General features: G+C 55.0%; 1 protein-coding gene across 1 annotated transcript in view; it reads left to right on the top strand.

The window, feature by feature from the left end:
* The window catches only part of ftsj3 (FtsJ RNA 2'-O-methyltransferase 3), a 195,758-nt gene that overhangs the window by 117,526 nt on the left and 52,448 nt on the right, over nt 1-25,784 (top strand). The window contains exons 9-14 of the mRNA XM_072498085.1: nt 949-1,049; nt 3,937-4,023; nt 4,323-4,478; nt 7,885-8,020; nt 8,618-8,820; nt 15,330-15,444. Of these exons, the coding sequence (XP_072354186.1) occupies nt 949-1,049; nt 3,937-4,023; nt 4,323-4,478; nt 7,885-8,020; nt 8,618-8,820; nt 15,330-15,444 (798 nt within the window). The remainder of the gene's footprint in view (nt 1-948; nt 1,050-3,936; nt 4,024-4,322; nt 4,479-7,884; nt 8,021-8,617; nt 8,821-15,329; nt 15,445-25,784) is intronic.

The following is a 25,784-nucleotide window of genomic DNA, read 5'->3' as shown; positions in this document are numbered from 1 at the left end:
GGGTCAGTACTGAGGGAGTGCCGCACTGTCAGAGGGTCAGTACTGAGGGAGTGCCGCACTGTCAGAGGGTCAGTGCTGAGGGAGTGCTGCACTGTCAGAGGGTCAGTACTGAGGGAGTGCTGCACTGTCAGAGGGTCAGTACTGAGGGAGTGCTGCATTGTCAGAGGGTCAGTACTGAGGGAGCGCTGCACTGTCAGAGGGTCAGTACTGAGGGAGTGCCGCACTGTCAGAGGGTCAGTACTGAGGGAGTGCCGCACTGTCAGAGGGTCAGTACTGAGGGAGTGCCGCACTGTCAGAGGGTCAGTGCTGAGGGAGTGCTGCACTGTCAGAGGGTCAGTACTGAGGGAGTGCTGCACTGTCAGAGGGTCAGTACTGAGGGAGTGCTGCACTGTCAGAGGGTCAGTACTGAGGGAGTGCCGCACTGTCAGAGGGTCAGTACTGAGGGAGTGCTGCACTGTCAGAGGGTCAGTACTGAGGGAGTGCTGCACTGTCAGAGGGTCAGTACTGAGGGAGTGCCGCACTGTCAGAGGGTCAGCACTGAGGGTGTGCCGCTCTGTCAGAGTCAGCACTGAGGGAGCGCCGCACTGTCAGAGGGTCAGTACTGAGGGAGTGCCGCACTGTCAGAGGCTCAGCAGTGTCGGACACTGTTTTTAGTTTTGCTAACACGGGCTGGTTTTGTACCATCTGGACCTTGCCCGTTGCGAGCAGCGGCTAGGTATTTTCGACATGGTCCTCCCGGCCAGTCCTCGGGTCCTGCGGCCTACATTCCATGCCAAGCATCCTGATGGTAGCTTGACCATGCCTCGCTTCTCAGCGATACTCAATCTCTGCTATCCACACAGCTAAAAGAGTCGTGACGTATTCTCATCAACGTCCCCCTTGCTCTCGCTCCCTTTCCTTCGCTCACCGCTCTCTCTCTCTCTCTCTCTCTCTGTCGCTTGTCCACAGATCACCTTTGACAATCCAGAGCTGGAAAAACATTCCGCCACCACATCGGAAGTCCGGGAATGCTGCAAGGATGTGCGCGTGCTGGGCCGCAAGGAGCTGAGGCGAGCTTGAATTACCCCTGTAAAGTTCCGTGTTCGGGGATTCCTGGGATGAAGCTGGGGGGGTGGGGGTGGGTTTGTCTGACGAGGCAAGATTGAGCAGCTCAGCCTGTGTCTCACTGAATGGCCGAGGTGGCTCGAGGGGCCGAATGGCCCCCTGTTGCTATCTCGTGTTGTGGAATGTGGCTGAGCCGGCATTGACTGCCCATCCCTCATTGCCCCTTGAGAAGGTGAACCGCCTCTTCGACGGCTGCAGTCCTGCGGTGCATCTTGTAGATGGGACACACGGCTGACACTGTGCGTCGATAGGGGGGGGGGGAGTGAATGTTTGTGGAAGGGGAGCAATCAAGCGGGGCTGCTTTGTCCTGGATGGTGTCGAGCTTCTCGAGTGTTGTCGGAGCTGCGCTCACCCAGGCAAGTGGAGAGTATTCCCTCACACTCCTGACTTGTGCCTTGTCGATGGTGGACAGGCTTTGCGGGGGGGTGGGGGGTCAGGAGGTGAGTTACTCTCCGCAGGATTCCCAGCCTCTGACCTGCCCTGGTAGCCACAGTATTAATGTGGCTGGGTCCAGTTCAGAGTCTGATCAATGGTAACCCCCAGGATGTGGATTGTGGGGGATTCAGCGATGGTAATGCCGTCGAACGTCAAGGGCCGGGGGTTAGATCCCTGGGGGATTCAGTGTAGGTATTGAACGCTAGACCACACCTGGAATACCGAGAACAGTTTTGGTCCCCATATCTAAGGAAAGATAGACTGACACTGGAGGCAGTCCAGTGAAGGTTCACTGGGCTGACCCCGGGGAGGGAGGGATTTTCTTATGAGGAGGGGTTGAGTAGGCCGGGGCCTGTCCTCATTGGGAGTTTAGAAGAATGAGAGGCGACCTTATTGAGACATCGAGGATTCCCAGGGGGTTTGACAGGGTCGATGCTGAGAGGATGTTTCCCTGTGTGGGAAAGTCTGGGCCCAGAGGACAGAATCTCAGAGTGAGGGGAGATGCTGAGAGGATGTTTCCCCGTGTGGGAGAGTCTGGGCCCAGAGGGCAGAATCTCAGAGTGAGGGTCGATGCTGAGAGGATGTTACCCCGTGTGGGAGAGTCCGGGAGCAGAGGACAGAATCTCAGAGTGAGGGGAGATTCTGAGAGGATGTTTCCCCGTGTGGGAGAGTCTGGGCCCAGAGGACAGAATCTCAGAGTGAGGGGAGATGCTGAGAGGATGTTTCCCCGTGTGGGAGAGTCTGGGAGCAGAGGGCCGAATCTCAGAGTGAGGGGAGATGCTGAGAGGATGTTTCCCCGTGTGGGAGAGTCTGGGAGCAGAGGGCCGAATCTCAGAGTGAGGGGAGATGCTGAGAGGATGTTTCCCCGTGCGGGAGAGTCTGGGAGCAGAGGACAGAATCTCAGAGTGAGGGGAGATTCTGAGAGGATGTTTCCCCGTGTGGGAGAGTCTGGGCCCAGAGGGCAGAATCTCAGAGTGAGGGGAGATTCTGAGAGGATGTTTCCCCGTGTGGGAGAGTCTGGGCCCAGAGGGCAGAATCTCAGAGTGAGGGGAGATTCTGAGAGGATGTTTCCCCGTGTGGGAGAGTCTGGGCCCAGAGGACAGAATCTCAGAGTGAGGGGAGATTCTGAGAGGATGTTTCCCCGTGTGGGAGAGTCTGGGCCCAGAGGGCAGAATCTCAGAGAGAGGGGAGATGCTGAGAGGATGTTTCCCCGTGTGGGAGAGTTTGGGCCCAGAGGGCAGAATCTCAGAGAGAGGGGAGATGCTGAGAGGATGTTTCCCCGTGTGGGAGAGTCTGGGCCCAGAGGGCAGAATCTCAGAGTGAGGGGAGATTCTGAGAGGATGTTTCCCCGTGTGGGAGAGTCTGGGCCCAGAGGGCAGAATCTCAGAGTGAGGGGAGATTCTGAGAGGATGTTTCCCCGTGTGGGAGAGTCTGGGACCAGAGGATAGAATCTCAGAGTGAGGGGAGATGCTGAGAGGATGTTTCCCCGTGTGGGAGAGTCTGGGCCCAGAGGACAGAATCTCAGAGACAGGGAAGATTCTGAGAGGATGTTTCCCCGTGCGGGAGAGTCTGGGCCCAGAGGACAGAATCTCAGTGAGGGGAGATTCTGAGAGGATGTTTCCCCATGTGGGAGAGTCTGGGAGCAGAGGACAGAATCTCAGAGTGAGGGGAGATTCTGAGAGGATGTTTCCCCGTGTGGGAGAGTCTGGGCCCAGAGGACAGAATCTCAGAGTGAGGGGAGATTCTGAGAGGATGTTTCCCCATGTGGGAGAGTCTGGGCCCAGAGGACAGAATCTCAGAGTGAGGGGAGATTCTGAGAGGATGTTTCCCCGTGTGGGAGAGTCTGGGCCCAGAGGACAGAATCTCAGAGTGAGGGGAGATTCTGAGAGGATGTTTCCCCGTGTGGGAGAGTCTGGGACCAGAGGACAGAATCTCAGAGTGAGGGGAGATGCTGAGAGGATATTTCCCCGTGTGGGAGAGTCTGGGAGCAGAGGGCAGAATCTCAGAGTGAGGGGTCACCCATTTCACACCGAGATGAGGAGGAATATCTTCTCTCAGAGGGGAGTGAGTGTGGAACTCTTCACCGCAGAGAGCTGTAGAGGCTGGGCCACTAAGTATGTTCAAGGCCGAGAGAGACAGATTGTTAAACAGTGAGGGGGTCGAGGGTCACGGTGATGGCGGGAAAGTGTTGAGGGCTGTCACACCCGATCGGTCACGATCTGATCGAGTGGCGGGGCAGATTCGATGGGCCGAACGGCCTCATTCTGCCCCCTACGTCACACGGTCTCAAGGGGGCGATGGTGAGATGGTCTCCTGTTGCAGGTGGTCGCTGCCTGCCACGCGTGTGTGTGGCGTGAGAGCGTTACTCGGGTGGTCATGCTCTCTTTGTTTCGCCAGGTTGCTGCTGAACTGGAGGACCAAACTCCGTAGGCACCTCGCCAAGAAACTGAAGGAACAGGCGAAGGAACTGACCGCGGACATCGGGTGAGCCCTCGGAATCCCGCTGCGGGGGGGTGGGGGGGGTGTGGCGTGAGTGGACTGGGTTAAGAGAATGCGTGCGATTGCCTCTCTGGAACATCCAATTTGATTGCGCGACGCCTGCTGCAGTCAAACAACCAGGACAATTGGTTCGCATGGGCGTGAATTGGCCGTGTATTTTTGGGAGGGGGGGGGGGGGCGCAGTGGTGTGTCGTGTCGTGCGTGTTCCACTGGGCGTCGGGTGGCAGGCGAGGCGGCGACGTCAACTTAACATCCCCTCTTCCTGGCCGCATTTGGTCTTTCAGCCAGAGCTCCGCAGATGAGAGCGACGGGGAGAAGGTTCGTCCGGCTGCCCCCGAGCCGCAGGAGGAGGTGGAGGGGGGCGAGGACGCCCAGGATGACGAGCAGATGGAGCAACAATTGGCCGTTGTGAAGGAACAGGAGGTGGCCGAACTGAAGAGGTAACTCCGGAGGCTTGTCAGGGTCCCAACAGCCTGCACTCCAGGGCCAATCATTCAAACCTGACATTCCATTGAGTTTCAGTCCCTGTCTGTCCAATCTCGGGTGGCACGAGAGTCCTGACTGGGAAGGTTACAGCGATAGGGAGGGCTGGAGGAGGTTACAGAGATAGGGAGGGTTGTCGGGGCTGGAGGAGGTTACAGAGATAGGGAGGGTTGTAGGGGCTGGAGGAGGTTACAGAGATAGGGAGGGTTGTAGGGGCTGGAGGAGGTTACAGAGATAGGGAGGGTTGTAGGGGCTGGAGGAGGTTACAGAGATAGGGAGGGGTGTAGGGGCTGGAGGAGGTTACAGATAGGGAGGGTTGTCGGGGCTGGAGGAGGTTACAGATATAGGGAGGGTTGCAAGTCCTGGAGGAGGTTACAGAGATAGGGAGCATTGTGGGGCTCGAGGTCACAGAGATTGGGAGGGGTGTAGGGGCTGGAGGAGGTTACAGGGATAGGGAGGGTTGTAGGGGCTGGAGGAGGTTACAGAGATAAGGAGGGGTGTAGGGGCTGGAGCAGGTTACAGAGATAGGGAGGGTAGTCGGGGCTGGGGGAGGTCACAGAGATTGGGAGGGGTGTAGGGGCTGGAGGAGGTTACAGGGATAGGGAGGGTTGTAGGGGCTGGAGGAGGTTACAGAGATAGGGAGGGGTGTAGGGGCTGGAGCAGGTTACAGAGATAGGGAGGGTAGTCAGGGCTGGAGGAGGTTACAGAGATTGGGAGGGGTGTAGGGGCTGGAGGAGGTTACAGAGATAGGGAGGGTTGTGGGGGCTGGAGGAGGTTACAGAGATTGGGAGGGTTGTAGGGGCTGGAGGAGGTTACAGAGATAGGGAGGGTTGTGGGGGCTGAAGGAAGTTACAGAGATAGGGAGGGTTGTGGGGGCTGGAGGAGGTTACAGAGATTGGGAGGGGTGTAGGGGCTGGAGGAGGTTACAGAGATAGGGAGGGGTGTGGGGGCTGGAGGAGGTTACAGAGATGGGGAAGATTCTAGGGGCTGGAGGAGGCTACAGAGATAGGGAGGGTTTGAGGGGGTTATGCAGTTGAGGGAGTTAAATGGCCTGGTGTTGGTTAACAGACTTGAGGGAAGGGGCGTTACGGTTGTGCCGAGTTTTGAGATCAAACGTGACGCTAAGTTGCGAGCCGTCTGGATGGATAAGTCTTAAAATAGACTAACACTTTAATTGCTAACTTGTACCACCATATCTCCAATTAAGCAAAGCCGATTACAGATCAAAAGCCACTTGTAAATAAAGTCAGCAAACACAGGGAAACTTGTACTCTGCGTAGGGAGTTGCTTTCGGCAAAGGGGAGAGATCCTTTCCAACGCAATCTAGAAATCCTGCCGCCCCTGTCCGACTAAAAGCTCCTGCAGCTAAACTGCTTGCGACTGATCTGGCAGCATCGTCAAAGACCACCTCCCACCCGGGTTATTCTCTCTTCCAACCCCTTCCCTCGGGCAGGGGATACAAAAGTCTTGAGAACACGGGGAGAATACGGACTAACGGGTTCAAAAACAGCTTCTTCAACGCTGTTACCAGGCTCCTGAATGACCCCCTTATGCACTGAACTGATCCACTTCACACATCTTCTCCATCAAGTAGCGCTATATTCCGTATGTTTTACCCGTTGCCTATGTATTTACATGGTGTATTTATCGTATTCCTGTGTTTTTTTATGTATGGAATTTACAGTGCAGAAGGAGGCCATTCAGCCCATCGAGTCTGCACCGGCCCTTGGAAAGAGCAGCCTACCCAAGCCCACACCTCCACCCTATCCCCGTAACCCAGTAAGCCCACCTAACCTAACCTTTTTGGACACTAAGGGCAATTTTAGCACGGCCAATCCACCTAACCTGCACATCTTTGGACTGTGGGAGGAAGCCGGAGCACCCGGAGGAAACCCACGCTCGCACGGGGAGAAGGTGCAGACTCCGCACAGACAGCGACCCAAGCCGGGAATCGAACCTGGTGCTGCGAAGCAACGGTGCTAACCACTGTGCCGTCGTGCCGCCCCATGATCTGAATGGTCTGTGCGTAGAACAATACTTTTCCCTGTACCTGGGTCCATGTGACAATCAATCCTCCCATTAATTACATAATCCCGATCCCACTTGGATCATAATCAAAGACCGCTCCCACCCGGCTTACTCACTCTTCCAACTTCTTCCATCGGGCGGGGGATACAGAAGTCTGCGAACACGCACGAACAGACTCAAAAACAGCTTCTTCCCCGCTGTCACCAGACTCCTAAATGACCCTCTTATGGACTGACCTCATTAACACTGCACCCTGTATACTTCATCCGATGCCAGTGTTTATGTAGTTACATTGTATATGTTGTGTTGCCCTATTATGTATTTTCTTTTATTCTCTTTTCTTCCCATGTACTTAATGATCTGTTGAGCTGCTCGCAGAAAAATACTTTTCACTGCACCTCGGTACACGTGACAATAAACAAATCCAATCCAGCCTCCCACAAGCGGCTGACCTAAGTATGAACAATGTCTGAAATCGTGTACTCGCCCAGCGAATCGCCAGCAGTCGTAACAAAGTTCCATCCGGCATCTCTTTGTAAACCAGCAAAAGGGCGAAATTAATAATGAGCTCATCTTTTACGACCTCTTAATTGCAGCTTCAGCAGACACGCACAGTCTGGACCTTAACCCAGGTTCTTCCTTAATATTGCTGCCGCAAATTTGCACCCGAACCCAGGGTTTTCGCATTTCTCACATTCACCATGTACACACCAATTTCTTAACGTCCATCACTGGCAGCATTCAACAAAGGCAAAATGCCAGAGGGGATAGTGGCGGAGGGGGAGTCGGCGTTTCTGTCTGCTGTCCCTCCCGCAGAACCCAGAGGTCCGACATGTCTGTTAAGTCCTCCGCCACTTCACTCCAGGGGAAAACTTTATTTCAATATAAATTTAGAATACCCCAATTATTCTGTTTCCAATAAAGGGGCAATTTAGCGTGGCCAATCCATCGACACAAATTCAGCATCTCTTTCCCCAATGGACCCACGTTCGCCCTGGATGGTGTCGAGCTTCTCGAGTGTTGTCGGAGCTGCGCTCATCCAGGCAAGCGGAGAGTTTCCCTCACACTCCTGACTTGTGCCTTGTCGATGGTGGACAGGCTTTTTGGGGGGGGTCAGGAGGTGAGTTACTCTCCGCAGGATTCCCAGCCTCTGACCTGCCCTGGCACCACAGTATTAATGTGGCTGGGGCCTACTCCCCTGTCCTTCGATTGAAACCTATCTGATTTTGAACACTTTGGTCAAAGCTCCCGTTCGATTATCGGTGTGTTGGGTGGGAGCTCTCTACTCCTGCTGACTGCCTTAGTCTGAGTGGATCTACCATGTTCTCCGGACAGGAAGAAGAAAAAGATTCTGAAGGAGCGCAGGAAGCAGAGGGAGAGGATTGAGCTGAAGATGGACCTCCCGGGGGTCTCCATCGCTGATGATGCTGAGGTCTGCCTCTTCTCCCTGAAGGCGATGAACCGCAGGAAGGTCAGTCACTGAGGTTTTCACCAGCACAATTCAGCCCCCCCTCACCCCTCCGGGCCCTCCCTCCCTCCCCGCCCCCCAGTGAGCCCTCTCTCCCCGTCTCCCAGCGGTCCCTCCCTCCCCCTCCCTCCCTCCCCGTCCCCCAGCGGGCCCTCCCTCCCCGTCCCTCAGCGAGCCCTCCCTCCCCGTCCCCCAGTGAGCCCTCCCTCCTCCTCCCCCCTCCCTCCCTCCCTCCCTCCCCCCCCCCCCCCCCCCCCCTCTCCCTCCCTCCCCCGTCCCCCAGCGGGCCCTCCCTCCCCGTCCCCCAGCGGGCCCCTCCCTCCCCGTCCCCCAGCGGGCCCCTCCCTCCCCGTCCCCCAGCGGGCCCCTCCCTCCCCGTCCCCCAGCGGGCCCCTCCCTCCCCGTCCCCCAGCGGGCCCCTCCCTCCCCGTCCCCCAGCGGGCCCCTCCCCATCACCCAGCGGGCTCCCCCCCCACAACCGGCCCCATCACCCTCCCTGTGCCCAGATCCCGGTCTCACAGAGGGTGTAACTGTCACAGTGGTCCCTGCATCGAACTCCTGCTCCGGTTTCTAACGTTCCTGTTGTCTGTCCCTCCCTAGATGGAGGAGATTGAACAGGGCGACATGAAGATGGCCGACCAGGCCCTCGAGCGCGGGCTGCTCGACCAGGACGGCATCAACGTCTCAGACCAGGAGATGGGCGATGAGGTGTCCCTGGCCAGTGATCTGGACTCCTCAGAGTTGGAGGATATCGAAGAGCGCGAGCGGCAGCTGGAGAGAATGAAAAAGTTGCAACGTAAGCGGTAAGTCTCGCACAGCCTGGCCGCCTGCACTGAGAGGGCCGCACTGTCAGAGGGTCAGTACTGAGGGAGAGCTGCACTGTCAGAGGGTCAGTACTGAGGGAGAGCTGCACTGTCAGAGGGTCAGTACTGAGTGAGTGCTGCACTGTCAGAGAGTCAGTACTGAGGGAGTGCTGCAGTGTCAGAGGGTCAGTGCTGACGGAGTGCTGCACTGTCAGAGGGTCAGTACTGAGGGAGTGCCGCACTGTCAGAGGGTCAGTACTGAGGGAGAGCTGCACTGTCAGAGGGTCAGTACTGAGTGAGTGCTGCAGTGTCAGAGGGTCAGTGCTGACGGAGTGCTGCACTGTCAGAGGGTCAGTACTGAGGGAGTGCCGCACTGTCAGAGGGTCAGTACTGAGTGAGTGCTGCAGTGTCAGAGGGTCAGTGCTGACGGAGTGCTGCACTGTCAGAGGGTCAGTACTGAGGGAGTGCCGCACTGTCAGAGGGTCAGTACTGAGGGAGAGCTGCACTGTCAGAGGGTCAGTACTGAGTGAGTGCCGCACTGTCAGAGGGTCAGTACTGAGGGAGTGCTGCACTGTTAGAGGGTCAGTACTGAGGGAGTGCCGCACTGTCAGAGGGTCAGTACTGAGGGAGTGCCGCACTGTCAGAGGGTCAGTACTGAGGGCGTGCCGCACTGTCAGAGGGTCAGTACTGAGGGAGTGCCGCACTGTCAGAGGGTCAGTACTGAGGGAGTGCCGCACTGTCAGAGGGTCAGTACTGAGGGAGTGCTGCACTGTCAGAGGGTCAGTACTGAGGGAGAGCTGCACTGTCAGAGGGTCAGTACTGAGTGAGTGCTGCAGTGTCAGAGGGTCAGTGCTGACGGAGTGCTGCACTGTCAGAGGGTCAGTACTGAGGGAGTGCCGCACTGTCAGAGGGTCAGTACTGAGTGAGTGCTGCAGTGTCAGAGGGTCAGTGCTGACGGAGTGCTGCACTGTCAGAGGGTCAGTACTGAGGGAGTGCCGCACTGTCAGAGGGTCAGTACTGAGGGAGAGCTGCACTGTCAGAGGGTCAGTACTGAGTGAGTGCCGCACTGTCAGAGGGTCAGTACTGAGGGAGTGCTGCACTGTTAGAGGGTCAGTACTGAGGGAGTGCCGCACTGTCAGAGGGTCAGTACTGAGGGAGTGCCGCACTGTCAGAGGGTCAGTACTGAGGGCGTGCCGCACTGTCAGAGGGTCAGTACTGAGGGAGTGCCGCACTGTCAGAGGGTCAGTACTGAGGGAGTGCCGCACTGTCAGAGGGTCAGTACTGAGGGAGTGCCGCACTGTCAGAGGGTCAGTACTGAGGGAGTGCCGCACTGTCAGAGGGTCAGTACTGAGGGAGTGCTGCACTGTCAGAGGGTCAGTACTGAGGGAGTGCTGCACTGTCAGAGGGTCAGCACTGAGGGAGTGCTGTACATGTCAGAGGGTCAGTACTGAGGGAGTGCAGCACTGTCACTGGGTCAGTACTGAGGGAATGATGCTCTGGGGACAGATCCATACAGTGGAGCTTAACCCCACGAAATGTGGGTTCGCTCTGTTCCCAAGTCTCTATTTTGAACCTTATTCTTCACGCCGTCAATCACCCTCCCATTAACATTGCACCCTCCGCTTCGACCCCACTCTTTTAAAATGGGAATGAGCTCACCTCCCTCAGCAAGAGGTTACAGTAATCAGGAGGATTGTAGGGGCTGGAAGAGGTTACAGAGATAGGGTGGGTTGTAGAGACTGGAGGAGGTTACACAGATAGGGAGGGTTGTCGGGGCTGGAGGAGGTTACAGTGATAGGGAGGGTGTAGGGGCTGGAGAAGGTTACAGAGATAGGGAGGGGTGTAGGGGCTGGAGGAGGTTACAGGATAGGGAGGGTTGTAGGGGCTGGAGGAGGTTACAGAGATAGGGAGGGTTGTGGGGGCTGGAGGAGGTTACAGAGATAGGGAGGGTTGTAGGAGCTGGTGGAGGTTACAGAGATAGGGAGTGTTGCAGGGGCTGGCGGAGGTTACAGAGATAGGGAGGGGTGTAGGGGCTGGAGGAGGTTACAGAGATAGGGAGGGTTGTAGGGGCTGGAGGAGGTTACAGAGATAGGGAGGGTTGTAGGGGCTGGAGGAGGTTATAGAAATGCAGACGGGTGTAGAGGCTGGAGGAGGTTACAGAGATGGGAGGGTTGTAGGGGCTGGAGGAGGTTACAGAGATGGGGAGGGTTGTAGGGGCTGGTGGAGGTTACAGAGATAGGGAGGGTTGTAGAGGCTGGAGGAGGTTACAGAGATTGGGAGAGTTGTAGGGGCTGGGGTAGGTTACAGAGATAGGGAGGGGTGTAGGGGCTGGAGGAGGTTACAGAGATAGGGAGGGATGTAGGGGCTGGAGGAGGTTACAGCGATAGGGAGGGTTGTAGGGGCTGGAGGAGGTTACAGAGATAGGGAGGGTTGTAGAGGCTGGAGGAGGTGACCGAGATGGGGAGGGTTGTGGGGGCTGGAGGAGGTTACAGTGATAGGGAGGGTTGTAGGGGCTGAAGGAGGTTACAGAGATGGGGAGAGTTGTTGGGGCTGGAGAAGGTTACAGAGATAGGGAGGGTTGTAGGGGCTGGAGGTGGTTACAGAGATAGGGAGGGTTGTAGGGGCTGGAGGAGGTTACAGAGATAGGGAGGGTTAGAGGGGCTGGAGGTGGTGACCGAGATGGGGAGGGTTGTGGGGGCTGGAGGAGGTTACAGTGATGGGGAGGGTTGTCGGGGCTGGAGGAGGTTACAGAGATAGGGAGGGTTGTAGGGGCTGGAGGAGGTTACAGAAATAGGGAGGGTTGTAGGGGCTGTAGGAGGTTACAGAGATAGGGAGGGTTGTAGGGGCTGTAGGAGGTTACAGAGATAGGGAGGGTTGTAGGGGCTGGAGGACGTTACAGAGATAGGGAGGGTTGTAGGGGCTGGAGGAGGTTACAGAGATAGGGAGGGTTGTCGGGGCTGGAGGAGGTTACAGAGATAGGGAGGGTTGGAGGGGACTGGAGGAGGTTACAGAGATAGGGAGGGTTGTAGGGGCTGGAGGAGGTTACAGAGATAGGGAGGGTTGTTGGGGCTGGAGGAGGTTACAGAGATAGGGAGGGGTGTAGGGGCTGGAGGAGGTTACAGAGATAGGGAGGGTTGTAGGGGCTGGAGGAGGTTACAGATATAGGGAGGGTTGTAGGGGCTGGAGGAGGTTACAGAGATAGGGAGGGTTGTAGGGGCTGGAGGAGGTTACAGAGATAGGGAGGGGTGTAGGGGCTGGAGGACGTTACAGAGATAGGGAGGGGTGTAGGGGCTGGAGGAGGTTACAGAGATAGGGAGGGTTGTAGGGGCTGGAGGAGGTTACAGATATAGGGAGGGTTGTAGGGGCTGGAGGAGGTTACAGAGATAGGGAGGGTTGTAGGGGCTGGAGGAGGTTACAGATATAGGGAGGGTTGAAGGGCTGGAGGACGTTACAGAGATAGGGAGGGTTGTAGGGGCTGGAGGAGGTTACAGAGATAGGGAGGGTTGTAGGGGCTGGAGGAGGTTACAGAGATAGGGAGGGTTGTAGGGGCTGGAGGAGGTTACAGATATAGGGAGGGTTGTAGGGGCTGGAGGACGTTACAGAGATAGGGAGGGTTGTCGGGGCTGGAGGAGGTTACAGAGATAGGGAGGGTTGTAGGGGCTGGAGGAGGTGACAGAGATAGGGAGGGTTGTAGGGGCTGGAGGAGGTTACAGAGATAGGGAGGGTTGTAGGGGCTGGAGGAGGTGACAGAGATAGGGAGGGTTGTCGGGACTGGAGGAGGTTACAGAGATAGGGAGGGTTGTAGGGGCTGGAGGAGGTTACAGAGATAGGGAGGGTTGTAGGGGCTGGAGGAGGTTACAGAAATAGGGAGGATTGTAGGGGCTGGAAGAGGTTACAGAGATAGGGAGGGTTGTAGAGACTGGAGGAGGTTACACAGATAGGGAGGGTTGTCGGGGCTGGAGGAGGTTACAGTGATAGGGAGGGTTGTCGGGGCTGGAGAAGGTTACAGAGATAGGGAGGGGTGTAGGGGCTGGAGGAGGTTACAGGATAGGGAGGGTTGTAGGGGCTGGAGGAGGTTACAGAGATAGGGAGGGTTGTGGGGGCTGGAGGAGGTTACAGAGATAGGGAGGGTTGTAGGAGCTGGTGGAGGTTACAGAGATAGGGAGTGTTGCAGGGGCTGGCGGAGGTTACAGAGATAGGGAGGGGTGTAGGGGCTGGAGGAGGTTACAGAGATAGGGAGGGTTGTAGGGGCTGGAGGAGGTTACAGAGATAGGGAGGGTTGTAGGGGCTGGAGGAGGTTATAGAAATGCAGACGGGTGTAGAGGCTGGAGGAGGTTACAGAGATGGGAGGGTTGTAGGGGCTGGAGGAGGTTACAGAGATGGGGAGGGTTGTAGGGGCTGGTGGAGGTTACAGAGATAGGGAGGGTTGTAGAGGCTGGAGGAGGTTACAGAGATTGGGAGAGTTGTAGGGGCTGGGGTAGGTTACAGAGATAGGGAGGGGTGTAGGGGCTGGAGGAGGTTACAGAGATAGGGAGGGATGTAGGGGCTGGAGGAGGTTACAGCGATAGGGAGGGTTGTAGGGGCTGGAGGAGGTTACAGAGATAGGGAGGGTTGTAGAGGCTGGAGGAGGTGACCGAGATGGGGAGGGTTGTGGGGGCTGGAGGAGGTTACAGTGATAGGGAGGGTTGTAGGGGCTGAAGGAGGTTACAGAGATGGGGAGAGTTGTTGGGGCTGGAGAAGGTTACAGAGATAGGGAGGGTTGTAGGGGCTGGAGGTGGTTACAGAGATAGGGAGGGTTGTAGGGGCTGGAGGAGGTTACAGAGATAGGGAGGGTTGGAGGGGCTGGAGGTGGTGACCGAGATGGGGAGGGTTGTGGGGGCTGGAGGAGGTTACAGTGATGGGGAGGGTTGTCGGGGCTGGAGGAGGTTACAGAGATAGGGAGGGTTGTAGGGGCTGGAGGAGGTTACAGAAATAGGGAGGGTTGTAGGGGCTGTAGGAGGTTACAGAGATAGGGAGGGTTGTAGGGGCTGTAGGAGGTTACAGAGATAGGGAGGGTTGTAGGGGCTGGAGGACGTTACAGAGATAGGGAGGGTTGTAGGGGCTGGAGGAGGTTACAGAGATAGGGAGGGTTGTCGGGGCTGGAGGAGGTTACAGAGATAGGGAGGGTTGGAGGGGACTGGAGGAGGTTACAGAGATAGGGAGGGTTGTAGGGGCTGGAGGAGGTTACAGAGATAGGGAGGGTTGTTGGGGCTGGAGGAGGTTACAGAGATAGGGAGGGGTGTAGGGGCTGGAGGAGGTTACAGAGATAGGGAGGGTTGTAGGGGCTGGAGGAGGTTACAGATATAGGGAGGGTTGTAGGGGCTGGAGGAGGTTACAGAGATAGGGAGGGTTGTAGGGGCTGGAGGAGGTTACAGAGATAGGGAGGGGTGTAGGGGCTGGAGGACGTTACAGAGATAGGGAGGGGTGTAGGGGCTGGAGGAGGTTACAGAGATAGGGAGGGTTGTAGGGGCTGGAGGAGGTTACAGATATAGGGAGGGTTGTAGGGGCTGGAGGAGGTTACAGAGATAGGGAGGGTTGTAGGGGCTGGAGGAGGTTACAGATATAGGGAGGGTTGTAGGGGCTGGAGGACGTTACAGAGATAGGGAGGGTTGTAGGGGCTGGAGGAGGTGACAGAGATAGGGAGGGTTGTAGGGGCTGGAGGAGGTTACAGAGATAGGGAGGGTTGTAGGGGCTGGAGGAGGTTACAGATATAGGGAGGGTTGTAGGGGCTGGAGGACGTTACAGAGATAGGGAGGGTTGTCGGGGCTGGAGGAGGTTACAGAGATAGGGAGGGTTGTAGGGGCTGGAGGAGGTGACAGAGATAGGGAGGGTTGTAGGGGCTGGAGGAGGTTACAGAGATAGGGAGGGTTGTAGGGGCTGGAGGAGGTGACAGAGATAGGGAGGGTTGTCGGGACTGGAGGAGGTTACAGAGATAGGGAGGGTTGTAGGGGCTGGAGGAGGTTACAGAGATAGGGAGGGCTGTCGGGGCTGGAGGAGGTGACAGAGATAGGGAGGGTTGTCGGGACTGGAGGGGGTTACAGAGATAGGGAGTGTTGTAGGGGCTGGAGGAGGTTACAGAGATAGGGAGGGTTGTAGGGGCTGGAGGAGGTTACAGATATAGGGAGTGTTGTCGGGGCTGGAGGACGTTACAGAGATAGGGAGGGTTGTAGGGGCTGGAGGAGGTTACAGAGATAGGGAGGGTTGTAGGGGCTGGAGGAGGTTACAGAGGTAGGGAGGGTTGTAGGGGCTGGAGGAGGTTACAGATATAGGGAGTGTTGTCGGGGCTGGAGGACGTTACAGAGATAGGGAGGGGTGTATGGGCTAATTGGTTTGTGGGTCTGTGTGTGGGTGAGTGAGCCTTTTTCTGACCCTCTTCCCCCACCCCTGTGTCGGTCAGTCACGATGGGGTTGGTGTGTGATGGAGTCCAGGTCAGCTGACATCGCTGACCGCTGAACGTTATCTCGAGCAGGCCCAAGGCCCCCGTGCAGCCGCCGCCGACCGAGGACGAGGGAAATCCATTGCTGGTCGAGCTGGAGCCGAAGGACATGCGTCAGGAGCGACAGGCCGACCTGTGGTTTGGCAAGGTCAGTGGGCCAACAGAGCATGCTCACTCTCTCTGTCTCCGCCTCTGTCTCCGCCTCTGTCTCTCTCTCACTCTCTTGGTGTACTCTGTAAGCATCGCAATCTCTGTCCTCTCTCTCTCCCAATCTCTGTCCCCCTCTCTCAATCTCTGTGCCCCTCTCTCAATCTCTGTGCCCCTCTCTCTCCCAATCTCTGTCCCCCTCTCTCAATCTCTGTGCCCCTCTCTCTCCCAATCTCTGTCCCCCTCTCTCAATCTCTGTGCCCCTCTCTCAATCTCTGTCCTCCTCTCTCTCCCAATCTCTGTGCCCCTCTCTCAATCTCTGTCCTCCTCTCTCTCCCAATCTCTGTGCCCCTCTCTCAATCTCTGTCCCCCTCTCTCAATCTCTGTGCCCCTCTCTCAATCTCTGTCCTCCTCTCTCTCTCAATCTCTGTGCCCCTCTCTCAATCTCTGTCCTCCTCTCTCTCTCAATCTCTGTGCCCCTCTCTCAATCTCTGTCCTCCTCTCTCTCTCAATCTCTGTGCCCCTCTCTCAATCTCTGTCCTCCTCTCTCTCCCAATCTCTGTGCCCCTCTCTCAATCTCTGTCCTCCTCTCTCTCTCAATCTCTGTGCCCCTCTCTCAATCTCTGTCCTCCTCTCTCTCCCAATCTCTGTACCCCTCTCTCAATCTCTGTCCTCCTCTCTCTCCCAATCTCTGTGCCCCTAACTCTCAATCTCTGTCCTCCTCTCTCAATCTCTGTGCCCCTAACTCTCAATCTCTGTCCTCCTCTCTCAATCTCTGTGTCCCTCTCTCTCTCAATCTCTGTCCTCCTCTCTCTCCCAATCTCTGTACCCCTCTCTCAATCTCTGTCCTCCTCTCTCTCCCAATCTCTGTGCCCCTCTCTCAATCTCTGTCCTCCTCTCTCTCCCAATCTCTGTACCCCTCTCTCAATCTCTGTCCTCCTCTCTCTCCCAATCTCTGTGCCCCTAACTCTCAATCTCTGTCCCCCTCTCTCTCCCAATCTCTGTGCCCCTAACTCTCAATCTCTGTCCCTCTCTCTCTCTCAATCTCTGTGCCCCTAACTCTCAATCTCTGTCCCTCTCTCTCTCTCAATCTCTGTCCCTCTCTCTCAATCTCTGTCCCTCTCTCTCTCTCTCAATCTCTGTCCCTCTCTCTCTCAATCTCTGTCCCCCTCTCTCAATCTCTGTGCCCCTAACACTCAATCTCTGTCACTCTCTCTCTCTCAATCTCTGTCCCTCTCTCTCAATCTCTGTCCCCCTCTCTCTCTCAATCTCTGTCCCCCTCTCTCTCTCAATCTCTGTGCCCCTAACTCTCAATCTCTCTCCCTCTCTCTCTCTCAATCTCTGTCCCCCTCTCTCAATCTCTGTGCCCCTCTCTCTCTCAATCTCTGTCCCCCTCTCTCTCAATCTCTGTCCCCCTCTCTCCTCAATCTCTGTGCCCCTCTCTCTCTCAATCTCTGTGCCCCTAACTATCAATCTCTGTCCCCCTAACTCTCAATCTCTGTCCCCCTCTCTCTCTCAATCTCTGTCCCCCTCTCTCTCTCAATCTCTGTGCCCCTCTCTCTCTCAATCTCTGTGCCCCTAACTCTCAATCTCTGTCCCCCTCTCTCTCACAATCTTTGTGCCCCTAACTCTCAATCTCTGTCCCCCGGACTCTCAATCTCTGTCCCCCTAACTCTCTCAATCTCTGTGCCCCTAACTCTCTCAATCTCTGTGCCCCTAACTCTCAATCTCTGTCCCCCTGACTCTCAATCTCTGTCCCCCTCTCTCTCAATCTCTGTCTTCTGTCCCCCTCTCTCAATCTCTGTCCTCCTCTCTCTCTCAATCTCTGTCCCCTCTCTCAATCTCTGTGCCCCTAACTCTCAATCTCTGTCCCTCTCTCTCTCTCAATCTCTGTCCCCCTCTCTCAATCTCTGTGCCCCTCTCTCTCTCATTCTCTGTGCCCTAACTCTCAATCTCTGTCCCCCTCTCTCTCTCAATCTCTGTCCCCCTCTCTCTCTCAATCTCTGTCCCCCTCTCTCCTCAATCTCTGTGCCCCTCTCTCTCTCAATCTCTGTGCCCCTAACTCTCAATCTCTGTGCCCCTAACTCTCAATCTCTGTCCCCCTCTCTCTCTCAATCTCTGTCCCCCTCTCTCTCTCAATCTCTGTGCCCCTCTCTCTCTCAATCTCTGTGCCCCTAACTCTCAATCTCTGTCCCCCTCTCTCTCACAATCTTTGTGCCCCTAACTCTCAATCTCTGTCCCCCGGACTCTCAATCTCTGTCCCCCTAACTCTCTCAATCTCTGTGCCCCTAACTCTCTCAATCTCTGTGCCCCTAACTCTCAATCTCTGCCCCCCTGACTCTCAATCTCTGTCCCCCTCTCTCTCAGTCTCTGTCTTCTGTCCCCCTCTCTCAATCTCTGTCCTCTCTCTCTCAATCTCTGTCCCCTCTCTCAATCTCTGTGCCCCTAACTCTCAATCTCTGTCCCTCTCTCTCTCTCTCAATCTCTGTCCCCCTCTCTCTCTCAATCTCTGTGTCCCTAACTCTCAATCTTGTCCCCCTGACTCTCAATCTCTGTCCTCCTCTCTCACAATCTCTGTCCTCTCTCTCACAATCTCTGTCGTCCTCTCTCTCACAATCTCTGTCCCCCTCTCTCAATCTCTGTGCCCCTAACTCTCAATCTCTGTCCCTCTCTCTCTCTCAATCTCTGTCCCCCTCTCTCAATCTCTGTGCCCCTAACTCTCAATCTCTGTCACTCTCTCTCTCTCAATCTCTGTCCCCCTCTCTCAATCTCTGTCCCCCTCTCTCAATATCTGTGCCCCTAACTCTCAATCTCTGTCCCTCTCTCTCTCTCTCTGTCCTCCTCTCTCTCTCAATCTCTGTCCCCCTAACTCTCAATCACTGTGCCCCTAACTCTCAATCTCTGTCCCCCTCTCTCTCTCTCAAACTCTGCCCCTAACTCTCATTCTCTGTCCCCCTCTCTCTCTCAATCTCTGTGCCCCTAACTCTCAATCTCTGTCCCCCTCTCACTCTCAATCTCTGTCCCCCTCTCACTCTCAATCTCTGTCCCCCTAACTCTCAATCTCTGTCCCCCTCTCTCTCTCAATCTCTGTGCCCCTAACTCTCAATCTTTGTCCCCCTAACTCTCTCAATCTCTGTGCCCCTAACTCTCAATCTCTGTCCCCCTGACTCTCAACCTCTGTCCCCTCTCTCTCAATCTCTGTCTTCTGTCCCCCTCTCTCAATCTCTGTCCTCCTCTCTCTCACAATCTCTGTCCCCCTCTCTCAATCTCTGTGCCCCTAACTCTCAATCTCTGTCCCTCTCTCTCTCTCAATCTCTGTCCCCCTCTCTCTCTCAATCTCTGTCCCCCTCTCTCTCTCAATCTCTGTCCCCCTGACTCTCAATCTCTGTGCCCCTAACTCTCAATCTCTCTCCCTCTCTCTCTCTCAATCTCTGTCCCCCTCTCTCAATCTCTGTGCCCCTCTCTCTCTCAATCTCTGTCCCCCTCTCTCTCAATCTCTGTCCCCCTCTCTCCTCAATCTCTGTGCCCCTCTCTCTCTCAATCTCTGTGCCCCTAACTATCAATCTCTGTCCCCCTAACTCTCAATCTCTGTCCCCCTCTCTCTCTCAATCTCTGTCCCCCTCTCTCTCTCAATCTCTGTGCCCCTCTCTCTCTCAATCTCTGTGCCCCTAACTCTCAATCTCTGTCCCCCTCTCTCTCACAATCTTTGTGCCCCTAACTCTCAATCTCTGTCCCCCGGACTCTCAATCTCTGTCCCCCTAACTCTCTCAATCTCTGTGCCCCTAACTCTCTCAATCTCTGTGCCCCTAACTCTCAATCTCTGTCCCCTGACTCTCAATCTCTGTCCCCCTCTCTCTCAATCTCTGTCTTCTGTCCCCCTCTCTCAATCTCTGTCCTCCTCTCTCTCTCAATCTCTGTCCCCTCTCTCAATCTCTGTGCCCCTAACTCTCAATCTCTGTCCCTCTCTCTCTCTCAATCTCTGTCCCCCTCTCTCAATCTCTGTGCCCCTCTCTCTCTCATTCTCTGTGCCCTAACTCTCAATCTCTGTCCCCCTCTCTCTCTCAATCTCTGTCCCCCTCTCTCTCTCAATCTCTGTCCCCCTCTCTCCTCAATCTCTGTGCCCCTCTCTCTCTCAATCTCTGTGCCCCTAACTCTCAATCTCTGTGCCCCTAACTCTCAATCTCTGTCCCCCTCTCTCTCTCAATCTCTGTCCCCCTCTCTCTCTCAATCTCTGTGCCCCTCTCTCTCTCAATCTCTGTGCCCCTAACTCTCAATCTCTGTCCCCCTCTCTCTCACAATCTTTGTGCCCCTAACTCTCAATCTCTGTCCCCCGGACTCTCAATCTCTGTCCCCCTAACTCTCTCAATCTCTGTGCCCCTAACTCTCTCAATCTCTGTGCCCCTAACTCTCAATCTCTGCCCCCCTGACTCTCAATCTCTGTCCCCCTCTCTCTCAGTCTCTGTCTTCTGTCCCCCTCTCTCAATCTCTGTCCTCTCTCTCTCAATCTCTGTCCCCTCTCTCAATCTCTGTGCCCCTAACTCTCAATCTCTGTCCCTCTCTCTCTCTCTCAATCTCTGTCCCCCTCTCTCTCTCAATCTCTGTGTCCCTAACTCTCAATCTTGTCCCCCTGACTCTCAATCTCTGTCCTCCTCTCTCACAATCTCTGTCCTCTCTCTCACAATCTCTGTCGTCCTCTCTCTCACAATCTCTGTCCCCCTCTCTCAATCTCTGTGCCCCTAACTCTCAATCTCTGTCCCTCTCTCTCTCTCAATCTCTGTCCCCCTCTCTCAATCTCTGTGCCCCTAACTCTCAATCTCTGTCACTCTCTCTCTCTCAATCTCTGTCCCCCTCTCTCAATCTCTGTCCCCCTCTCTCAATATCTGTGCCCCTAACTCTCAATCTCTGTCCCTCTCTCTCTCTCTCTGTCCTCCTCTCTCTCTCAATCTCTGTCCCCCTAACTCTCAATCACTGTGCCCCTAACTCTCAATCTCTGTCCCCCTCTCTCTCTCTCAAACTCTGCCCCTAACTCTCATTCTCTGTCCCCCTCTCTCTCTCAATCTCTGTGCCCCTAACTCTCAATCTCTGTCCCCCTCTCACTCTCAATCTCTGTCCCCCTCTCACTCTCAATCTCTGTCCCCCTAACTCTCAATCTCTGTCCCCCTCTCTCTCTCAATCTCTGTGCCCCTAACTCTCAATCTTTGTCCCCCTAACTCTCTCAATCTCTGTGCCCCTAACTCTCAATCTCTGTCCCCCTGACTCTCAACCTCTGTCCCCCTCTCTCTCAATCTCTGTCTTCTGTCCCCCTCTCTCAATCTCTGTCCTCCTCTCTCTCACAATCTCTGTCCCCCTCTCTCAATCTCTGTGCCCCTAACTCTCAATCTCTGTCCCTCTCTCTCTCTCAATCTCTGTCCCCCTCTCTCTCTCAATCTCTGTGTCCCTAACTCTCAATCTCTGTCCCCCTGACTCTCAATCTCTGTCCTCCTCTCTCTCACAATCTCTGTCCTCCTCTCTCTCAATCTCTGTCCCCCTCTCTCTCTCAATCTCTGTCCCCCTCTCTCAATCTCTGTGCCCCTAACTCTCAATCTCTGTCCCTCTCTCTCTCTCTCTGTCCTCCTCTCTCTCTCAATCTCTGTCCCCCTAACTCTCAATCACTGTGCCCCTAACTCTCAATCTCTGTCCCCCTCTCTCTCTCAATCTCTGTCCCCCCCCCTCTCTCTCAATCTCTGTCCCCCCCTCTCTCTCAATCTCTGTCCTCCTCTCTCTCACAATCTCTGTCCCCCTCTCTCAATCTCTGTGCCCCTAACTCTCAATCTCTGTCCCTCTCTCTCTCTCTCTCTCTGTCCTCCTCTCTCTCTCAATCTCTGTCCCCCTAACTCTCAATCACTGTGCCCCTAACTCTCAATCTCTGTCCCCCTCTCTCTCTCAATCTCTGTCCCCCTCTCTCTCTCTCTCAATCTCTGTGCCCCTAACTCTCAATCACTGTGCCCCTAACTCTCAATCTCTGTCCCTCTCTCTCTCTCAATCTCTGTCCCTCTCTCTCTCTCTCTCTCTCTCAATCTCTGTCCCTCTCTCAATCTCTGTCCCCCTAACTCTCAATCTCTGCCCCCTCTCTCTCTCAATCTCTGTCCCTCTCTCTCTCTCTCAATCTCTGTGCCCCTAACTCTCAATCTCTGTCCCTCTCTCTCTTTCAATCTCTGTCCATCTCTCTCTCTCTCTCTCTCTCAATCTCTGTCCCCCTCTCTCTCTGAATCTCTGTCCGCTCTCAATCTCTGTCCCCCCCTCTCTCTCAATCTCTGTCCCCCTCTCTCTCTCAATCTCTGTCCCCCTCTCTCTCTCAATCTCTGACCCCCTCTCTCTCCAATCTCTGTCTCTCTCTCTCTCTCCAACCTCTGTCCCTCTCTCTCTCTCAATCTCCGTCCCTCTCTCTCTCTTAATCTCTGTCCTTCCAACTCTCTCAATCTGTGTCCCCCTCTCTCTCTCAATCTCTGTCCCTCTCTCTCTCACAATTTCTGTCCCTCTCTCTCTCTCAATCTCTGTCCCCCTCTCTCAATCTCTGTCCCCCTCTCTCTCTCTCAATCTCTGTTCCCCCTCTCTCTCTCAATCTCTGTCCCCCTCTATCTCTCTGTCTCTGTCCCCCTCTATCTCTCTGTCTCTGTCCCCCTCTACCTCTCTGTCTCTGTCCCCCCCTCTCTCTCAATCTCTGTCCCCCTCCCTCTCTCAATCTCTGCCCCCCTCTCTCTCTCTGTCCCCCCTCTGTCTCTGTCCCCCCTCTGTCTCTGTCCCCCCTCTGTCTCTGTCCCCCCTCTGTCTCGCAATCTCTGTCCCTCTCTCCTCTCTCTCTCTCTCTCAATTTCTGTCTCTCAATCTCTCTCTATCTCTCTCTCTCTCTCTCAATCTCTCTCTTTCTCTCAATCACTCTCTCTCTCAATCTCTCTCTCTCTCTCAATCTCTCTCTCATCTCAGTCTCTCCCTCTCAGTCTCTCCCTCTCAATCTCTCTCTCAATCTCTCTCTCAATCTCTCTCTCAATCGCGCTCTCAATCGCGCTCTCAATCTCTCTCTGTCTCTCTCACAATCTCTCTCTCAATCGCTCTCCCTCTCAATCGCTCTCCCTCTCAATCGCTCTCCCTCTCAATCGCTCGCGCTCTCAATCGCTCGCGCTCTCTCAATCGCTCGCGCTCTCTCAATCGCTCGCGCTCTCTCAATCGCTCGCGCTCTCTCAATCGCTCGCGCTCTCTCAATCGCTCGCGCTCTCAATCGCTCGCGCTCTCAATCGCTCGCGCGCTCTCAATCGCTCGCGCGCTCTCAATCGCTCTCAATCGCTCGCGCTCTCTCAATCGCTCGCGCTCTCTCAATCGCTCGCGCTCTCTCAATCGCTCGCGCTCTCTCAATCGCTCGCGCTCTCTCAATCGCTCGCGCTCTCTCAATCGCTCTCTCAGTCTCTCTCTCAGTCTCTCACAATCTCTCTCTCAATCGATCTCTCTCTCAAGCGCTCTCTCTCTCAATCGCTCTCTCTCTCAATCGCTCTCTCTCTCTCAATCGCTCGCTCTCTCAATCGCTCTCTCAATCTCTCTCTCTCTCATCTCAATCTCTCTCTCTCTCATCTCAATCTCTCTCTCTCAGTCTCTCCCTCTCAATCTCTCTCTCAATCTCTCTCTCAATCGCACTCTCAATCTCTCTCTGTCTCTCTCACAATCTCTCTCTCAATCGCTCTCCCTCTCAATCGCTCTCTCTCAATCGCTCGCGCTCTCTCAGTCTCTCTCTCAATCTCTCTCTCAGTCTCTCACAATCTCTCTCTCAATCGATCTCTCTCTCAAGCGCTCTCTCTCTCAATCGCTCTCTCTCTCAATCGCTCTCTCTCTCTCAATCGCTCGCTCTCTCAATCGCTCTCTCAATCTCTCTCTCTCTCTCAATCTCTCTCTCTCTCATCTCAATCTCTCTCTCTCAGTCTCTCCCTCTCAATCTCTCTCTCAATCGCACTCTCAATCTCTCTCTGTCTCTCTCACAATCTCTCTCTCAATCGCTCTCCCTCTCAATCGCTCTCTCTCAATCGCTCGCGCTCTCTCAGTCTCTCTCTCAATCTCTCTCTCAGTCTCTCTCACAATCGCTCTCTCAATCGCTCTCTCTCAATCGCTCTCTCAATCGCGCTCTCAATCTCTCTCTGTCTCTCTCACAATCTCTCTCTCAATCGCTCTCCCTCTCAATCGCTCTCTCTCAATCGCTCGCGCTCTCTCAATCTCTCTCTCAATCTCTCTCTCAGTCTCTCTCACAATCGCTCTCTCTCAATCGCTCTCTCTCAATCGCTCTCTCAATCTCTCTCTCAATCGCGCTCTCAATCTCTCTCTGTCTCTCTCACAATCTCTCTCTCAATCGCTCTCCCTCTCAATCGCTCTCTCTCAATCGCTCGCGCTCTCTCAATCTCTCTCTCAATCTCTCTCTCAGTCTCTCTCACAATCGCTCTCTCTCAATCGCTCTCTCTCAATCGCTCTCTCAATCTCTCTCTCAATCGCGCTCTCAATCTCTCTCTGTCTCTCTCACAATCTCTCTCTCAATCGCTCTCCCTCTCAATCGCTCTCTCTCAATCGCTCGCGCTCTCTCAATCTCTCTCTCAATCTCTCTCTCAGTCTCTCTCACAATCGCTCTCTCTCAATCGCTCTCTCAATTGCTCTCTCAATCGCTCTCTCTCAATCGCTCTCTCAATCTCTTCTTAAAAGCCAGGGTTTAGAGAACCCCAAAGTGTATCATGGAGTTCACCTGACCCACAACCTTTAATGGATTGTGGTATGGGGAGCACACGGCTCACACTACAGATGTGGTACAGCAGAAATGGAAAAGTATTTTTTAAAGCAAAACAATGTTTATTCTATGAACTCAAATTAATACATACAGTGAACATCTTAGCAACCATCAATTCAATACAACGCCCAAAGACTACAACACTGAGTAATCCTTAAGAACTTGCCAAACAACATCCAGAAGACAAAAGACCCTTTTAATGCCGAGATCAGGTTTGAATTCTCTAATGAGAGCAGTTATCCCTTTGAAATCACCCAAATGAACACTCTTTAGCTTGAGAGAGATCCATGCACATCTGCTGGCTTTAACTGTAGCTCTTCTCACTGAAAACAAAACTAAAAACTCACTCTACAGCAGCCTGATCAAAAACAAAAGTAAAGCGCACACACAGCCCTGCTCCACCCACTCTCTGACATCACTGCAGCTATTTGATAAACACCCATTTCTTAAAGGTACCCTCTCATGACACTCTCAATCTCTCTCTCTCAATCTCTCTGTCTCAATCTCTCTCTCTCTCTCAATCTCTCTGTCTCAATCTCTCTGTCTCAATCTCTCTCTCTCACTCAATCTCTCTCACTCAATCTCTCTCTCACTCAATCTCTCGCCCAGTCTCTCGCCCAGTCTCTCGCCCAGTCTCTCGCCCAGTCTCTCGCCCAGTCTCTCGCCCAGTCTCTCGCCCAGTCTCTCGCCCAGTCTCTCGCCCAGTCTCTCGCCCAGTCTCTCGCCCAGTCTCTCGCCCAGTCTCGCGCCCAGTCTCGCGCCCAGTCTCGCGCCCAGTCTCGCGCCCAGTCTCGCGCCCAGTCTCGCGCCCAGTCTCGCGCCCAGTCTCGCGCCCAGTCTCGCGCCCTGTCTCGCGCCCTGTCTCGCGCCCTGTCTCGCGCCCTGTCTCGCGCCCTGTCTCGCGCCCTGTCTCGCGCCCTGTCTCGCGCCCTGTCTCGCGCACTCACTGTCTCGCGCACTCACTGTCTCGCTCACTCACTGTCTCGCGCACTCACTGTCTCGCTCACTCACTGTCTCGCGCACTCACTGTCTCGCGCACTCACTGTCTCGCTCACTCACTGTCTCGCTCACTCACTGTCTCGCTCACTCACTGTCTCGCTCACTCACTGTCTCGCTCACTCACTGTCTCGCTCACTCACTGTCTCGCTCACTCACTGTCTCGCTCACTCACTGTCTCGCTCACTCACTGTCTCGCTCACTCACTGTCTCGCTCAATCACTGTCTCTCTCAATCACTGTCTCTCTCAATCACTGTCTCTCAATCTCTCTCTCTCAATCACTGTCGCTCAATCTCTCTCTCTCAATCACTGTCACTCAATCTCTCTCTCTCAATCACTGTCGCTCAATCTCTCTCTCTCGCTCAATCTCTCTCTCTCGCTCAATCTCTCTCTCTCGCTCAATCTCTCTCTCTCGCTCAATCTCTCTCTCTCGCTCAATCTCTCTCTCTCGCTCAATCTCTCTCTCTCGCTCAATCTCTCTCTCTCGCTCAATCTCTCTCTCTCGCTCAATCTCTCTCTCTCGCTCAATCTCTCTCTCTCGCTCAATCTC

Source organism: Scyliorhinus torazame, chromosome 4 (assembly GCF_047496885.1).
Source record: "Scyliorhinus torazame isolate Kashiwa2021f chromosome 4, sScyTor2.1, whole genome shotgun sequence".
Taxonomy (NCBI): domain Eukaryota; kingdom Metazoa; phylum Chordata; class Chondrichthyes; order Carcharhiniformes; family Scyliorhinidae; genus Scyliorhinus; species Scyliorhinus torazame.
This window is presented reverse-complemented; position numbering and strand designations above follow the sequence as displayed.